General features: G+C 40.7%; 1 protein-coding gene across 9 annotated transcripts in view; it reads right to left on the bottom strand.

Moving 5' to 3' along the window:
• Window positions 1-2,594: 2,594 nt before the first annotated feature.
• Window positions 2,595-18,457, bottom strand: part of BOD1L1 (biorientation of chromosomes in cell division 1 like 1) — a 52,139-nt gene continuing 36,276 nt past the window's right edge. For 7 of the 9 annotated variants that reach the window (XM_080933860.1, XM_080933864.1, XM_080933865.1 and 4 more), the window contains 11 exons: window positions 17,775-17,854; window positions 14,227-14,305; window positions 13,844-13,920; window positions 12,949-13,024; window positions 12,830-12,864; window positions 11,556-11,601; window positions 9,338-9,387; window positions 9,150-9,231; window positions 8,485-8,638; window positions 6,064-6,204; window positions 2,595-3,228 (listed from right to left, as the gene is read on the bottom strand). In XM_080933860.1, the coding sequence (XP_080789986.1) occupies window positions 3,111-3,228; window positions 6,064-6,204; window positions 8,485-8,638; window positions 9,150-9,231; window positions 9,338-9,387; window positions 11,556-11,601; window positions 12,830-12,864; window positions 12,949-13,024; window positions 13,844-13,920; window positions 14,227-14,305; window positions 17,775-17,854 (938 nt within the window). In that variant the 3' untranslated portion in view covers window positions 2,595-3,110. The remainder of the gene's footprint in view (window positions 3,229-6,063; window positions 6,205-8,484; window positions 8,639-9,149; window positions 9,232-9,337; window positions 9,388-11,555; window positions 11,602-12,829; window positions 12,865-12,948; window positions 13,025-13,843; window positions 13,921-14,226; window positions 14,306-17,774; window positions 17,855-18,457) is intronic. The other 2 variants (XM_080933862.1, XM_080933863.1) reach the window with 1 other exon arrangement.

The raw sequence follows: 18,457 nt of genomic DNA, 5'->3' as shown, positions 1-18,457 counted from the left end.
TGACTGTCCTGGAACTCCCTAGAATTCATAGATCTGCCTGCCTCTGAGTGCTAGGATTAAAGGTGTCACTATGCCCAGCTTCATGATGTCTTAATACTTGTTAATGTGCACATGGAATGTCTAGGTAGGACCAGACAAAAGCCTATCTCCTAGAACCAGTATTTTATCTTATTATTTTCTGTCTTCTCTAGAAAGTTTCTGAAAATTTGATGTGATAAAAACCAGCAGCACCTTTGTCTCATCTTCCCATCTCAAACCTCGAAGATGCTTTCTTTAGATCCAGCTTTGCTTGGAACATTTAAAACCTGAACTACCAAGCTGGCCAGGGGTTGGCGCTCTGTCCCTTGCTGTGCTCTGTAGACGTATGTCTGTGTCGTCGCTGCCGCTCCTGAAGCCTTGGGTTCATGATGCGTTCCTGGTGTACATTCCTGTTGCACCCATAGTCCTAGACAGATGTCTACTTTCCAGAACAGTGGTCTTGGTGGAAAGATGCCTGCTATAACGCTTCCTTATCCTGAGTCTGTAGTATAAGTTTAAAGCTGATGGAGCAGTTATTTTTAGAAAAAGGGATACATTGTTGCATCAAGGATGAACAATAAACAACAACAAAAACAAATTGTTTTTGGCCTTTCTTTCACTTAGTATTCTCTCCTTGGATCTCATATGAGGTGGGTTTCCATCTTTTGCAAAGATGCCTTGAGGAATGTTCTGCTCCAGCTGGTCCTGAGGGAAGGGTGCCTCTGCAGAAAGCTTAGCACCTCCTTACTACAAGCAAGGGAAACAACCCTTTGGATTAGGGCTTAGAGACATGTGTGGCTTCCAGTTTGCATCAAGTCTCTGTGAGAGATCTCATTAGGAGAGTGGTGCTACCTGCAGGCTATCCCTACTTATGGCCAATGTTACCAGGGTCTGGCATTTAGGAAATCTAGATGGTGGGAGCTAAGCTGGAGAATCTGAGGAAAGAGGCCAGAAACAGAGATGGAGAACAGCGGGAGGGTATGAATCAAGACCAAGCAGGTGTCCTCTGTGGGCCACAGCACCATGACATCATCAGGCATGGGGCACTCCACTACCTTTGATTGATCATGGCTCTGTGATGGAGCAGCTGATGGATAAGGCTTCTGATAGAGCACAGTGGCAGCAATTCGAGGCCCAGAAAAATGACAGCTGGAGACGATCTGTGTTTTATAGTGGGTTTGTAGAAGAAAGCCACAGGAATTCTGAGTTAGGTACTTTTTATGTTTATGTATATGAGTGTTTTGCTTACATGCATACATACATGCACGTACACCATGCTGGGGCTCAGAGGACATCAGATACTCTGGAATTGGAGGTATGGATAGTGGTGATGGGACTTGATCTCTGTAGCCTCTGAGCCAGGCAGTCCTTAGGATTCTGAGACCACCGTGTGAACTAGGGTGTTTCCCGATTTGAGCTCCTCCACTCTGCTAAATACTCTCAGCATCACATCACGACTGTAAACTGCTTCTTCACTCTTGCCATACCTCCCGTCCCACAGGTCATTTCTCTGCTCAAACTGGGCTTCAGAGGCACTGAAAGGTACTGAGAGGCAGCTCACAGACTTCCTCACCAGAACTCGGCTGACGCTTCTACTGCTCAGCCCCACATTTACTAAGAGGCAGCTTTTCCTCACAGATAAAGTTCACTCCTCTGGGGTCATGTCCATTGAAGACTAACTAGTGAACGCTAGCTTCACAATGAGACTGTGATCAGGTGTGCACCATTAATGAGCCAATCAACCTAACACTGCTACTCTAGAAACAGGATTGTTGGGATTCAGTTTCACTTCTAACCGCACTGGCTTTTAAAACATGGGAAAAAAATTCTTGTCACTCAAGTTATATGGAAACATTTTATAATTTATATATAAAACTTCAGTAAGAAACAATGCAAAATGACAAGAATATTCACCTTACAATTGCCAAAATAAAATAAAACCAAAATTTAAAAAAAAGACAAAAAATCATAACCCCAAACAATAAAAAAACCTACACATAATGAATGTAAATTTTAATTATAAAACAAGAGTATGAACAGAGCATTTAAAATCTCAATCATTTGGCAACTCATTGCAAGGAGCAGATCCAATCTTAAGAAAACGTTATTTTATGAAAAACTTAAGTCAGTTTGTTCATTATGGGTGTTAAATCATGTTTAAAAAAGAATCTGGCTATAAACCAGTTTCTGTCGTGAGACAACTATAAAACAGCACACCCTAAAGCCGAGCTCGGAGCAGTCAGCTCCTCAAGCTCTTCACCGAACACAGTGTGGAGACCATAGCAGAGGCGCGGGGTGAACACAAAGGATGAACGCACACAGGGTGCCGCCTGCGGTGAGGGATGTGACTTTCCCTGAACTGGGTAAGTTACCAGGTCACTGGGACTGGCAGGCAGAGCACAGGGAAGGGTAATCAAAAGACAAAACAGTCCCGGCCGTGGACGGAAGCAGCGGAGTCCGTTCTGCAGCTAACCTACTTTACTTGGATGCATGCGTGAATTTCTGTTTCCTGCCAGGTCATACGCAGACAGTTACCGGACACTCGGAGTCCCAGAGCTCTTCTACTAATGACTGCATAGCATTTAAAACCCTCTTTTTATTAAAAAAAAATTAATAAAATAAAATAAACAGATATATAGTAAAGTTCACAGATAAGATTTCTCTGTAAAATAAATAAAGTGTTCATTGATTAGCATCATACATTGAGTAAAATACAGCCTGTTTTTACATGTTTATATACTATACACAGATCCCCAAGGGACAGCCTGGTGTCTGATGGGCTGAAAGGATTGCATTCTTGACATGTCACATTGGAAACCCCAATTTCTGCTGTTAAAATATACAACAATTTTGCTGAGTTCAGATACAAAGTAAACTTATCTGTCTTTATCTGAAGCGGATGTACAGAATACCGTCCATGAACAATGGTTCATAAAGCTGTTTAAAACATAAAGTGAACAAGCTCGCACCTAGGAACTTACAGCACATGCAGATCCTTTCCTTGTTTAAAAAAAAAAAAAAAAAAAGCCCCTGGGGGAAGGCTTGTCCATCTTCTCTCCACTGGGTTGCTATTCAGAAAGCCAGAGCCAGCATTACCGCTTCGCCTTTTTCAGAGGGTTTTCATCCACTTTCTGCTGGCCTCTTGTTCGAGCTCCAGGAGGGCTGACTTCTCTCTTGCGCTTGACAGAAGGGGAGAGCTGTGATTTTGATCTGTATTGAGCAAAAGCCAAGGCAATGAGGAGAGTTAAAATCAGTTGCTCCAATTTAACTTGGGAGTCTTCACCAGTAACCTTAAACAGAGCACAGACAGTGCTGTGGAGGAGACACATGGAGGCCTGCACTCTGTGCCAGACCTGCCACCCCGACATACTGACCTCTGCTTGTTAACATCCTTTCCTATACCCTGTTCTATGGCTACACACAGCCCCACCGGAAACAACTGGCACAAATACTAGCATCTGACACAGTGAAACCCTGTGCAGAGCAGTATTAGAGCAGCAGGCTGGCACAGGAGGACAAGGTCCAAGGAGCATAGTAACTGTCAGGCATGTCACCATCCTCAGACACTCACAGCTCTTCTTAGCTCGCTTATGTTTCTAGGTCAGTGGTTCTCAACCTTCCCAATGCTGAGACCCTTTAATAAAGTTCCTCAGGTTGTGGTGACTCCCAACTATAAAAATTTGCTACTTCATAACTGTAATTTTGTTTTTGTTATGAATCAAAATGTAAACACCTAATATGCAGCATATCTGATACATGACCTTCTAAGAAGCTGCAATTGACATGTTGAGAACCATTGTTCTAGGACAAATCAATCAAACACAGCGCATGGTTTTACATAACCAGCTCTCGACCTTTAGCACTCTGGACTGCAGTGCTGCCTAAGCACTGTGTTCAAACACATGTCACCCTAGTCCAGGTTTTCACAAGTGACTCTCTTCTTTTTATTCCCTTTGGAGATGAAGTGTCATGTAGTTAGCCTCGGTAAACCTTGAACTCCCTATGCAGCACATGGAGTGTGAACTGCTGATGCATGTGCTATCATGTCCAGCTTATGTAGTGCCAGGGATTCAGCCCAGGACTTTGTGCCTTCTGTAAGCACTCTACCAACTGAGCCACATGCCCAATTCTCTCCCCCCTCTCCCTCCCTCCCTCCCTCTCTCTCTCTCTCTCTCTCCTCTTTCTCTCCCCCTCTCTCTCTCTGTCTCTCTCTCTCTTATTCTCTCTCCCCTTAATGATCCATTTGACCAATTTTTTTTCAACTTCAGTTCAAAAACCCTCTTGTGAGAAGCCTTCCAGAAGAGCAAGCAGTTGCGTTCCTAGGAACTAAAAGAGCTTTACCATAGCACTAGGCACTAGAGCTTAGCTGCTGTGCCTTTTTAGATTCAGACTGCAGCCAGTACTTCAAAGCAACATGGTAACAGATGATAGAAAATGTCAAGTCACCATACCTATAAAGTTTTGCTAGTGTTGTCTGTTACAGTAGTTTGACGGTGAACACTAGTTGTATTGTGAAACATATAACTGTGGGTTGCTACCAAAAGTTTGAAAGTCTTATACACATTCGCTTCTGTCATTATAGAAGACATTTCTCTGGACAGTTGCAAGGATTAAACATGTTCTCTAGCTATACTTCTAACATCTGCTCACCATACAGTAAACACGCAGACAATGCTTTATTAGTGAATTAAAGAACTGGAGAACTGAAGCTCCAGGATAGAGATATGCGACTTTATTGCTGCAAAGGCGTGCTTATTGCTCTTCTAACAGCAAAATCAGATGCACTGAGTTGGATGCTGGTTCAGACGATATGGTTCTTATAGGTTACCTATGAATGAGCTGAGAATGGCTAAGAGATGCTTGTCAATAATTCATCCCAAGTTGTGTCATGGGAAGTCACTGGCCACACAGAACACTAATTTACTGTAGAGTTGCTGGGTAACAGGAGCCAGTGTTGTGCGGTGAGCTGTTAGCAGGAAGCAGAATATTGAGTCAGGCTCCTTCTTTCCTCTTGTGGGAGCTTGGCAGACTGACCAAGCCAAGTCCTTTCCTACCCAGAAGCCTGCTGGAAGTGCAGTCACATGCTCAACTTTTAACAGTCACAACTGGCATCTCTACTATGTAATTCCTCTGCACGTTCAATTCTGAGAAACATGTGTCCAGACGGTCCTGATACTCTGACACTTACATAGAAAATAAGGATGACTGTGTCATCTCATCCAGTGAGGATGAAATGAGAGAATCTCCTTTCTTTCTAAGACTCATACATATTACAGGTGTGTAATTAGGATCAAACACTGTAAGACTCTGAACAAACAAACTTTATATCTGTGGAATCATCTTTTGTTTATGAATGTTACCATATTCAAAGAGGAAGGCAAGTTCCCAACCTCAAGGAAGAAACTTAACAGTTCAAGGGGAGAAGCAAAATTCGGCTATACCTACATCCACGCCACCTGCCACTCCTCACTGTTTAGTGCTGATTACAGATGCAATAGGAAAGGGATGAGAATAGGCTGAAGCAGATAGGAGGCCCTGCGGGAGAGGGTTTTAAAGAAAGGAAGGGCCTGACTCACCGAGGCAGGCAGCGAGCACCCACTGCCTTAGCACAGAAGAGGCAAAGAAGGAGGACCGTGGGAAGCAGAGGTGAACCGGCTGTGGTGGAAGGTGCAAGCTGCAGGTGGCTGCTCGAAAGTTCTTTTGTTTTGTCACCTCTACAATAGTTTAAAGCAGAAGTGACTATCAGCTGTGACACCACATTGTACAGACTGAACTAAGTACTCAGACATGCAACTGCTTAGGAAGAAACACACCTGAATTCAGTCTTTGTACATCAGAGTAGGCTATTAAGGCTCACAAGAGTCAAGGACAAGCCTGCGTGGCTGGGCCACATGGCAAAGCCAGCGAAGACACTTTTATTTAGCCTTCCTATTTCTGGAAACCCACGATCCCCTAAGACAGCTATTTGGTCAAACAGATATCCTTAGAACACAGGAAAAGCATTGCTTGGGAGTTAAACAACTTGAAGGACAGGCAGGGACTTACCTTCCTAATGGGGGAGATTTACTAACTTTTTCGCTTGTAGATAACTTCTCTTTTGCTAACTTTTGGCGATTTCTAGGAGAAACTGTTTCTGGGATGCCAAGTTTGGATGTTGCACGTGTAGATGGCTTGCTATGGTTCTTTCTGAAACACATTATAGAGACACTGGGCAATGGTAGCACTGGATTCTCTAGTCCGGGGAGGGGAGGGCGCTACTAGAAAGGAAGAGATTTTGGACAAGCAAGAAAGCTATGGAGAGTCACAGGATCGAAGGGGCTGGGTCTCTTGATCATTGCTAGTAAAGACCTTGGTGTCAGCCAGGACTAAACTACCTCCAGGAAACTGTCTTTGCTTTTCCTGTGCATATTTTCCCACAATCAAGAGAGTGACTCAGAAAAATAGCAACTATATTGGCTGGCAAAGATGCCAAAGAGCTCATCAAAATGGAATAAGAGGCTAAGATCACTGAAGGCATGACATATAACATTAATGCTCCAAGTAGTCAATTATACAGGAAAGAAATCAGATTACAGGAAAAGCTGACTGACTTTACAGCGAAAAGGAAGAAGAAGGATTCACTCAGTATATGGTACATATGTAATTCAATCTGAAGCAATTCTAGTTTGGATGCATACTAAATATCAGTATCTATAAGATCAGTGGAACAACCCTTTTTGATTATTTGATCTACACTTGGTGTGGAACATTTGCTTCTTAGAGAGGATATGGATTAGAGAGCAAACACTAATGAGACGTCAAGAAAGTTCAGGACAAGAAGGCGGCCTGGAAACTGCCTTCAAATACTTAAGGGGAATTAATGAGGCCCCAAGAGTAGAACTTCAAAAGAGCAGAAGTCATAGTGAGGCTAGCCAGCATCTATAGTGCACAGGAAGAGAAAGTCAGGGAAGAAGAGGTTCACCTGCCTTTGTGGTATGCACAAGGGCATGAACAATACAGAGGAGATGCTGTGGCTCAGGTACCCAAGGTTACAAGAGGATCACAGAGTTCTCATCTGACCCTGAGGGCCTGGAAAACCATGAAGATACTAGAGCCCTGGGACCAAGCAATCAATGCTGAGAAATTTAAGCCAAACAGAAGAGTCTGTGGATAAATCACATGTTCCTAAAGAATCTGACAACACTGGTAACTCAAATTACCATTAACCTATAAATTAAATGAGTTATTCTTTTAAAAATAATTTTTCCTCATCATAAATGGCGCCATGCATGTATATAATACACTTTGGCTATTACTTTGAAAGGTAAGTCTGCTAGTGACTTTTAGATGTTATGTAAGATAGGAGTCTAATGACCTCTCTGTAGTTGAGTCCCACTGCATTGACGGAGTCGCAGAGGTACACAGGTCCCAGTGGAGCCCCATGGGACGTGCTCACTTCTCTCAATAGGGTTCATGGCTCAGTCACTTTAGTGCTCTCATCCTTTCCCCCTCTCCAACCCCTTTCCTCTAAAAACCCAAGCACCACACCATTTTAACTTTTGTCATGAAAGCTCCTTGATTTTGTCTTTTGTATTTAAACTCTAACTCATGAGAAATCAAACCATTTCACCAGAGGCTAATAACCTCTATGTTTAGAGGATTTAGAAGTGAGTTGATTTGAAATATTTTTATAAACATGATACTGTATTACTATTATATTATGGTGACATGTGTTAATGGTAATACTTTCAAGGTAAACATTTCAGTCCTTTTTGACTAATTTTGGAGAGTGAAATTATAGAAGATTAAGGCAAGATCAAGTGTATGAACGACAGTGAAAATGGGAAATACTGGTAAATCCTAGAAAGACCTGTGCAGCATCACATTCAGTGTTCAGTGGAGAAGTGGAACTGCTTGTGTTAACAAGTGCACCAGCATGGGAGAGGCTGAGGAGGACTCTGGTGGCAAAATGCTACAACCTTCCTTTACAACTTTGCCAAACCTAAAAGACTTCATTTGATTTCACATACATTAACCTAGAAGAAGCAGAGAGTTCTTGACTTCTTCAAACATTTGACCACATGTCCAGTTTTCCTCCCAGAGGATTGTACCTCTGTCAGGGTTTGAGAGCAGATACTTTAGGGGAAACATGTAAATTCAGGCAGTTCATTAGGTTCAGCACAGGAGATGTCTGTGTGTGGCCCTCTGGGTTCCTTCATGGTCCTCAGCACACACTATCTGAGACAGTAGATGCTTAAAAATTGTCTGGAGAGAACTGATTGATTTCATCTAACATGTACTTAAGTCAGTCAAAGACTCTGAAGTAACCCCAGCAACTGAGACAGAAAAACATTCTCTCTGAGGTAAGACAGTCAAGAAGAGAACATGGAAAGAAACCGGTTTTGAGAGAGTCCCATGACAGCAAAAGCTGCTTCTGGACAGAGCAGCTGCTGAAGGCCTCTGGAGGCTCTTGGCTGTGCACGTTACCTCTGTGCCTCTGATCTGGTGGCTGATCTTGTGGTGGCTCCCAGGGGCTCATCCTCCTCCTCTTCTTCCTCTTCCTCATCCGACTCCTGATCTTTTTTGTCCTCAGATGTTTCAGAAACTGATTTCTGGCGCTTTCTTTCTGGCTCTGAGGATTCTGTTCAGACAGAAGGGTAACACCTGGACTATACAATTCCCAAAGACACTTCCAAAGGCCAGCCATGGAGGAGAACTTGGGATATTAGCAACTTGGAAGCAGAAGAAGTGGGTTTCCACTTCCTTTGGTTTTCAGTACTCGCAGTCCACAACTGTTTACCTTAATCGCAAACACATTTGGGATAGTTTACTTATGTAGTTCACAGCCAGTATTTGCAAAAAATTCACATGTGCTCAGAGAAGCATCTGGGATGTGCCATTTCTGGCAGGGATTTGAGCCATTTCACACACATTTATGCAACATTATTTCTAGCTGCACCCAGCTGGATTTTTCTTCATCCAAAAAAGATTTGTTAAAAAGTGTGATTTTGAAATAAGATTGTAATTAACAATGTACAAATGTATGTGTTTCTTGGTTTGTTTTTTTTCTTGTTTTGTATTCTTTTTGTTTTGTTTAAAATTGGCCTGCTGTTTTCTAATGGGGGGTGGGGAAGAATGTGCTAGACTCATACCAGCATCATCTGATGACGTCAGTGAGCGTTTGGGCTTTCTTCTTCTCCGACGCATACTCGCTAGTTTTTCTTCACTATCATCCTAGAAACAACAGCATTAAAAGTTGAAAGGGTGGTTAGCTAAGCATTATTAAGTTTATTTACAGAAGATACAGTTTGATTAAAAAAACAAACAAACTAGGACTTACATTGCTTGTGTTTTTTTCTTGTAGGTTGGCTGTTTCTTTATTGGATTCATCTTAAAAAAAACAAACAAAGAGAAATTAAATTCCAACAGAAGGTCCAGCTGTTATCTGTCATCATTCTAATATTAACACACTATTATGTAATTCATTATTTAGGATTTTCTTCCAGACTTAGGAATATGAGAAAACGTCATAATGAAAGGTCTTAGGCAGGTGACATCATGTAGACACAGAACTCGGAATCTGGGGCGGTAGCTAGCTCAGTCAGTAAAGTGCCTGACTTGCAAGCAGGAGGACCCAATTTCAGAACCTAGAGCACTCTGGTGAGGTAGGGAGAATGCCATAGCCAGCGAGTCTAGCCCAGTGGGTGACTACAAGCTGATAAGACACCCTGTCTTGAAGGAGGAGGATGGCATACCTGAGCATTTCTACTGGTCTCCACATGTAGGTACAGACATGCATGCATCCTGCCCTACTCTTACATATACATATTAAGAAAGCAGACGTAAAATGCACTTGTATTTCGTACATACCGCATTTACACGACCAGAAGGTAATACTATACAGCATTTTTAGTGCATCCGTATCCAGAGTGCAGCAGCACAGGACAGCTATACAACTTTCTACTTTATCATGTCAATACTGGAAAGGTTCTGGATTCTGGTATTTCAGGGTTTTGATTAGAGATGTTCCTTCTAAATCTCAGTATTTCTCTATAAATATTTCAACTAGAGTTTGAAAAAATTCGAGCTTGAGTAACTTGGTTTCTGTGCTTTGTTCAGTCACTCCAAATACACACATATCATGGAAACAACAACAAAAAATACATTATAAACCTATTGGTAAGACTATGATTTATTCTTTAAACACTTGTCTGATATAGACGTTACTATTTTATAAGAACGTGTTATTGCAAGGAAAACAAAAGATTAAGTGTTATATTATTTTAATATAAAATTATGGGCAAGTACTCAACTCAAAAGTACTTCTTTTGGGGAGAGGTTCAAAGGCACTCCTTGTCAGAGATGAAGACAGTAGTGCTGTCTTTTTTTCTGAAGTTTCACTACACTGAGTGTGAAAAGGTTAATTTAATACAATCAAAGTTTGTCCTAAGCCGGTCATCATTACCCAGGCTCAGAAAATAAGAAAAAGGCAAAGCCACAACATGATCACATAGATCAGAATCCTTAAAAAAAGTTAACTGTATAAAGATTTCTTATTGTATGGATTTAAAATACTATAATAAAATCAGGTTAAAAACCATAGTGAAGCAGAATCCTTCATCCTCCCTTAACAAAAATAAAAGTCCACCCCCAAAAGCAAACAAAAGCCCAAACCAAACCAACCTTAATTTACCAAGAGACAAGAAAAAAGTGAAGCGAAATCTAAAGCTTATCTACTTAGGAGTGTAAACACTGCACACAGGTTTATGTACTGGCTGTATCTGGATGACCACACTGTATGACTTCCCAAGCTGACTGTGACCAGTTTACACTGACAGTTGTCATATTTGTCTTCTTCCCATATTGTCAATCCTTTAAACACACTGACGGTGCTTTCTTTCATCTAAAAACCCTTAAGCTATGAGACTAAGGTGTACAAACTGTTAAAATCTGGAAAAGACAGACTACATAATAAGTAACACTTCTGTTAGCCTCGTATCCAGGGGCAACCATTATTAACATTTTGGATTTTTTTTTCCTCTCTTTGGAATAAGGACAAAATACTTGAAATAATTCTATCTTTTAAAGATCCCAGTCTGTGAGGTGTACAGGTTTCTCTTACGAATTATCACTCCTCTGAGCATAGCGGGTTGTTGCGATGAGCCTTTGCCTTCATGCTAACAGTGCTCCAAACAGCTACTGGTTCTGATTCATCTCAACACAAATGCAGCAAACCACAGCTCGGACACTGAGCTACATTTACCTCCGCCTTCACTATTTCCCTTTCTACCGCCTTGTCCTGCAATGACAGTGTCCCAGACTAAAATGCAGACTAAAGAAAAAACAGTAAATACATATAACCTTCTTTTTAAACCAAAAGTCAACTCATTTCATTGAGAAACAACAACATTGTAAAATCTCTCCTGACAGCCAGGCTAGGTTCCCCACTTAAGTAGGAAAAATAGCTTATTTAGAAAACCACTCTTAAAAGTTCTTGCACATGAACTGAAACAACAGCCCCTCCTTAGACCACAGGCAGAGGGGTGCTTGGAACATACCTGCTTGGTTGTCTTTCAGTTTGCCACTAGGTGGAGATTCCTCTACCTAAGTTTAAATGAGCAAAAAATAACTGTCATTATTATATAGTAAGACAACCAGTAAATCTTAAAGCCTTTATTACATAATCAGAATAACGGGGATTTATTTCTTGTGGCTAGTCAAACAAGAGTTAGCAAGTGTGGATACCCTCCCTGCTTTTGACCAATCTCTCACACTTGAGTCTTCCCCACCACCTTGGTGCAACTCTGGAGACCAACTGCCACAGTGGTGAATTACGATCGGGTTGTCAGCTTTCCCTGAGGCCAGCCAGCCATGCCCCATGTTGTTCTCTGCTTTGGCAGCCTTACAGTACTATGAGAGAAGCACATTGGCACTACAATACTGTACTATTTCATAGCCAAGGAAGCAGTCTCAGAGGGTTACATGACTGGCCACAAGTCACAGGTCTGGGAGTACACGGCAAAGCTAATGTTTAAATCCAACCTGATGTTTTCTAAGCCACTGCTCATTTCCAGTGAGGTACATGGAATAAAATCCTCATATAATGATTTCACTGGGCATGTACTCCAGAGTGCAGCAGTACTGGGAAATGGCTGAGTTAATAACATGCCTGCTGGGTGCAGAGATGCACAACTGTAACCCAGAGTTGATGGAGAGATGGGTAGATGCCACTGGTCAGCCAACCTATTTACATCATGAGTTATAGGTTAACTGAGAGACCCTGCCTCAAAAACTAAGGTGGGGAGAGTTATAAGGAAGACTCCTGATGTTGGCCTCTGGCCTTCACATGTGCATGTACATGTACACACATGCATTCACATGTGTGCTCCCACATGAGTATGTGTGCATACTATACCCACACCCACACAAATAGCAATGATTGTTTCCCCTGCACTAAAATCAGTGCATATTGCGTACAAACACAATTCAAGAGAAAGTCATAAGGCAGCAAAGGCCACCAGAATCTTCCCTTTAAAAGTTTCCACTCAAAATCGCATTAAACAGTTAATTTCTTTCTGTATTTTAACCAAGGCTCTCTAATTTTAGACAACTGCACTCCTAGGTGTGGATGAAATCAGCTTATGAACAGCTATCAGAACTCTGTCCATACAAAAATATCACTAATTGAGGCATTATCTGAACGGCTAGTCCAGATTTTTAAAAAAGTTGTTTTAAGTATTTAAATAATACAAGGTAGTCTACAACACAAGCTGTTCATAGGCCAGGAGCAAATATTTGAATGGTTCTTTTCCCATCTTTTACAATTACTTACAGTGGTAATGTCAGTCTCTGATTTGGAGTCTTCTTCTAAAAAAATAAAATAAAAATTTACTTAGGAAGTCAATTTATAAAGTTCTTCACGTATGACTTAAAGATGTGCCTAACACCTACTTGATTTAAAGGCTGTTTCTGCAGGGTATTTTCGAGGTCTTCCTCTTTTCCTTTTAGTAATTATTGGGTGATCATCCTAAGAGGGAAATGAGAAAAAAAAAGTCCCTATCAATAAAAGAATAATTTACGTCCCCTTCAGTCAATTTAACATTCCCCTAATAATAGGAATGAACCCGTGCTTAGGTGTAATGTTATAGAGTTGTATTTCTCCTTACTGTATTCCCCTTGCTTAGTGAATACTGACAATCCTGTGAATCCAGAGTCCCACATGAGTAACAAATGCTTAGTGAGTGTTGTCCCAGACAAGAACTATATCTGGCATTTGGTTTAAGCTACTTGTTGTTAAATGTTATGTCCTACAAAAAAAAAAAAAAAAGAAAAGAAAAAAAAAAAAAAAGAAAAAAAGAGTCTACTGAATTTCTCACAAGAAACCATTAAAAAGTTGGTAAACTAGCAACGGCTCCTTTGGAATTCAAGTCTGTCTCAAGCCACTATCATTCTCTGATGCAGAAGCTCACAGTCAACTTGAATGAAAGCAACCTCCTGGGCAGCCAGGACTGAGCCTCACAAAGCTCGGTCTCCTTGGGCTCTCCTGAAGCTGTTCCCATTTCCTCTGGCAGTGCTAAGCTGCAAAGCCAGGCACCTGACACTGCCCCTGGCAAAATGTTGGACTGACCCTATCTAGTGTTGACATAAATAGGTTTTATAAAAATACTTTGATGAATAGGACAAAGCAAACAAAATTAATCAGAATGACATTAATACACCATACTGTTCAAAACAGTGTCCTGCTGCATTAAAAATGGCCCAAAAAGTACTTATGAAAAGCTCACAAAGAGGCACATGACACATTTGGAAGTTATTTTGAGAGAATACATATGAAAGTAGTTTTTACCTCCTGTGACTTGATGCTGCCATCATCTTCATTTGGATCGATCTTTTCACCTGTACCTTCACTGCTGCTAAATTCATCTGAGGGAAAGACAGAGCTCAATGCCACGCTGGTGACCAGGTAAGCTTTCACTGTGCTTCAGAAGTTCAGCACAATTCCACACACACACATATACACATGCACACTTCATTTGCATATTTTCATAATTAAACCAATAAACCCAATTATAATTAACTAAGAACACACTTTAAGAGGAGGATAAAACTTAAAATTAACCCCCAAGTTTACAGATGTAAGCATAAGGTTCTGTGCTATATGGAGGGAGCAAAAGGATGCTCCAGCAAGTGAAGCTTGGTGCACGGTGTGCATGGAGGGCTTCCACTCACCTCTGTCTTCCAGGGCAGTGCTGCTGTGTGTCTTCAAAATAATTGTAGAGAATTCCTCCAGATCTCCAGAGTTCTCTTCCTGAAGAGAAGTTTAACAAGACCAGAGGCTTCATTTTCAAATTTAACTCTGCATCCATTCACACTTCCCTGAGTTTCTCTCAATAATAATTTCATACTGGACACTTAGAATAGTTTGATAAGTGTTTTAAAAAATATAACCATTATTACAGTTACTGGAGCTGTTAAAAGAAGATAAACAAAAACTGAAGGCAGAAAAGTAGATTTGGACACAAAATACCAAGGTTAGGGTAGTTTTATTTTCTCCCTACAAAATGTACTTTGTCATTTTAAGAGAAACTCCAAAGGAAGAAATAACTATAAATTGCATTTCTTTATAGAGTGGTAGTGGAGAGAGGTAAATGGAAGGAGTAAGAGGGAAAAGAACATTTGGGGATCTAGTTGAACCAATTTAGAGTAGTAATCTCTAGCAATTAAATTATTTACCAGTAGTTGAAAAGAGTTTAGAGCACAAAGTATCAACTGAACCCCAAGCTACAGTAACAACGAGGCTAGCAAGACATGCCCACAGGTGTAACCACTTTCTGATTAAAGTCTCACTTTACAAAATGAAACCCATACTTAAAATTATTTGCTGGACCAAGAACTCGTGACTAGAACAAACCTAGTTTTTCCAGATTTCTTACTATTTCTGCTAAATGGACGCAGTATTAAACTAACTCCTAATGACTTGTTGTCATACTCACAAATGCTTCTCTTAACCCTCATTAGAGTAGCTTCTATTTATAGTAGATACAAATTAACACAAAGGCCCAGAACTGGCCAAGGTACAGAAACTAAAACACTGTTGACTGCTCAGCTCTAAATGGCCATCTATACTACATCCCCCTTCTTCACGGCTCAGGGGTAGAAATATGGTGAGAGGTCGAAGCAGAGGATGAATATAATAAAACTGTCCTTTGGACAGAGCAGGGAAACTGCACATAGAAACTCACAGTGATCGTGACAGTACCCACACACCCTATGTTGTAAGCTGAGGCCAGATCAAATCCCAGCATGGAGAGGGAAGGTGGGTATGAAGTCCCAACCCTAGCTGGGGAGCTATTGGCAACGGATAGCTGCCAGGAGGGAGAGTCTATTTTCTTTACATTGTTGCCTCTGGTAGGTCTATTATGCTTCACACATCCAAGAATACATGGGCAGTACAAATTGAACTTGATGGGAGAAATTGAGATGGGAATATATATCAATATATATTTATAAACATATATAAGCATGTAAGTAGTAGGAAATCCAGTTCTGGTGCTCTACCACATATTAGCATGACTACAGATAGTAGCAAAATATTGTATTAAAAACTGGAAGATACAATATTGATAGTGTGTGTTCTACCATAAAGAAACAATAATATTTAGGGAAATAAGTAAGCTTATTTTATTTATTTGTATGTATGTATGTATGTATGTATGTATGTATGTATGTATGTATCTATCTATCTATCTATCACTTCTTGCTGGTCTATTTTTCAGGAACTTAAATAAGTATCAAACAAAGCAAACAAATCTATATAATATCACATCTCAGTCTTTCCAAATATTTGTGGTTTTTGGCCTACTTTGAGGCAGATCTTCCTACCTAGTAAAGAGGATGACAAGAAGCTTGTGTTATCTCCTAGCAACAGTAGTGTGAGCTCAGACAGTTTTCTTTTGTTTGTAATTACACAATGTATGTTCTCTTTGTAGGAATCCTAAGGTATCCAGTGTGGAAGGTGTGTACACTAGGCTAATAGAATGTGCAAGTTCACTTAACTGATTATCTGTAAAAACTAATCACGATGTGGAGACCCAGTGTGGAGACCCAGCGGGCACTCCAAAATTCTCTCACCTATGGAACACCAGCTTTTCCTGGGGACCTTGAAAGCACTATATGACCAGTACCAAGACATGGAATTACAGCCCGTGACTAACAATGCTGCTCTCTATGATTACAGACACCGGGACTAGTTTCTCTATTAAATATTCAGAGAATTTTAGAATAATTTTAAATGAAAATTGAATTAAAACATAGTTGTCACTTTTTAAATATTCTAGTGGCTTTTTATGCTTTTGGTCTTATAGGGTAAGGGTTTAGAGAACTGAAGGTCTGTCCACCTGAGAGAGCCTAACTGCTGTCTGTGGAGCAAGCTATATACTTTGTCCTCATTAATACTCAGGCTCATGTATAGAGTGACTTCCAACCTAGACTCTTCATGTCCTGGATGGTGGGAGGACAGGTGTGCCTCTGTTAGCTGGTGTTTGCTTAGGCTCCTGGCTCTCTGAGGACACTGCCCAGCCTTCATGTCTGGGACAGAATGTATTTCCAGTTAGGGGATGATGTCAGAGTAAGCACTAGGCCTTCGAGAGTTCAGGCAGCTCCTCAGGACAAGAGCAAACTCATTTTCATTCTCGTCTCCTACCTTTCCAGTGCCCGGGGTTTTTCCAAATCCAATTTCTTATCTTTTTTTAGTTTTGCCATACCAATTTGACAATGACTTTATTGCTTCTAAAAGTGATACATCCTTACTTCATGAGCTGTCTTAGGTAAAGATCACTCTCAACCTAGTTTACAGATCATCACTATTACTGTAAAATGGGATACAAAAAATATCATCTATGGATGCTTTTTTATGTTAAAAGACTGAAGATGGAGCTCAGGGTTCTATGTACTCTAACCAAATGCTCTGTCTCTGAGCTTTTAGATTTAAGTAAATTAATTACTTAAAAACTTACATGAAATTGAGGGGAAATAGTTTCTTCAAATTGCGTCTTTCTTCACCTAAGAGTGTTTGTTATCTTATGATCCTAGTTACGACCAGGGCAATGAAGAACGAGTTAAAAGCCTATTTCTTTCCTAGGCACAACTCAACTGAAACTCATGGTACTATGCTACTTTTCCTTCTGTGGCTGTTGAAAGGCTCTTCTTTTTATCTAGTTCACCAATTCCTGTGGACACAGAACTGCTTTAGCCAGCTTTTATGTTTACATAGAACTAGGAGGAGAAAAATAAGATGGATAAGAGAGACAGAGAAAATAAGAGTAGTAGTCTCAAAAAAATGGCTCAGAGAACGCTCAAGTACACAGCAGAAAGTGTGCACATCTGGGACAGCAGGAAGGGAGCAGAGGGAAGACAAGCAACCACAGGCTGCGTCTCTGAAGCAATGGGGAAGTGCCAATCTGGGGCTGCCAGACTTGGGGCAGAAAGTAATCAGAGGCAGCACATCAGCAGGTGTAATTAGTATGCATTACTACTGGTGCATGTACTTACATGATAAACTGCAAGCAAAAAAAATAAATAAATAAAAATCTGAAAACCTTGAGAAATAAGACCATTGAGCAAAGTTATAAACAAGCACCATATCTAACTTTTATATTACATCTTTTATAACAAGCTGATTATTCTCAGAAGCATAATGTAGCAAACAAAAACTATAAGTATTTACAATGATGCAACTAGGCTACCTCCAAATGTAAAAGCCATAGGTAGAAAAGTACCTGTGTGTCATGTGGCTCAGTCCCAGAATGCTGTCTCTGTGCTGTTTCTATTCTGGAATCCAGGACATCTGGGCTGTCATCTGTAAATCAGTGTGGGCAGAAGCACAAAAGAACACAAAGTAACTGAAACTGAAAAACAGTTCTATTTTAGGACATGATACACTAAGGCCAAAAGTTATTCTAAATATTTTTAAAATGTTATGAGGCCTGTTGGCTTGCTGAAGAAAGGGAGCATGAAACAAAACAAAAAACCAAAACCTCCAAATGTTAACTCTGAGAACCTAGGGTAGTTTACCCTGAACTCAGGAATGAATGCAACAGTACTGAGAGTTCAGGGACAGTCTCAGCTACATCTCTAGACCTTGCCTTAAAAACAAAAAACAAAACAACCATGGAGAAGCTCACAGGGTACCAGAGTCTAGGGAAGAGCTGGGTGCTTGGAGTCCCAGAGACAATACAACTGCTTTCTTGAATGAGCTCCATCCAAGAGGCACAGTCTTGAGCCTGAGACCTGGGCTGTGGGAGCAGGTTTACTTGGGGAAATGAAGTAAACCTCTCAGAGCTTTACCTCTATTCACAGGTACTATGAAGATAAACTGGGGCTATAAATAAAGTACCATGTATTGTATCCAAATATAAAATATTAACACAATTTACTACCATAAAAATAACCACATGCATCT

Source organism: Micromys minutus (genome assembly GCF_963924665.1).
Source record: "Micromys minutus genome assembly, chromosome: 1".
Lineage (NCBI taxonomy): Eukaryota > Metazoa > Chordata > Mammalia > Rodentia > Muridae > Micromys > Micromys minutus.
The sequence above is the reverse complement of the archived record's forward strand: the minus strand, read 5'-3'. Positions and strand labels throughout refer to the sequence as shown.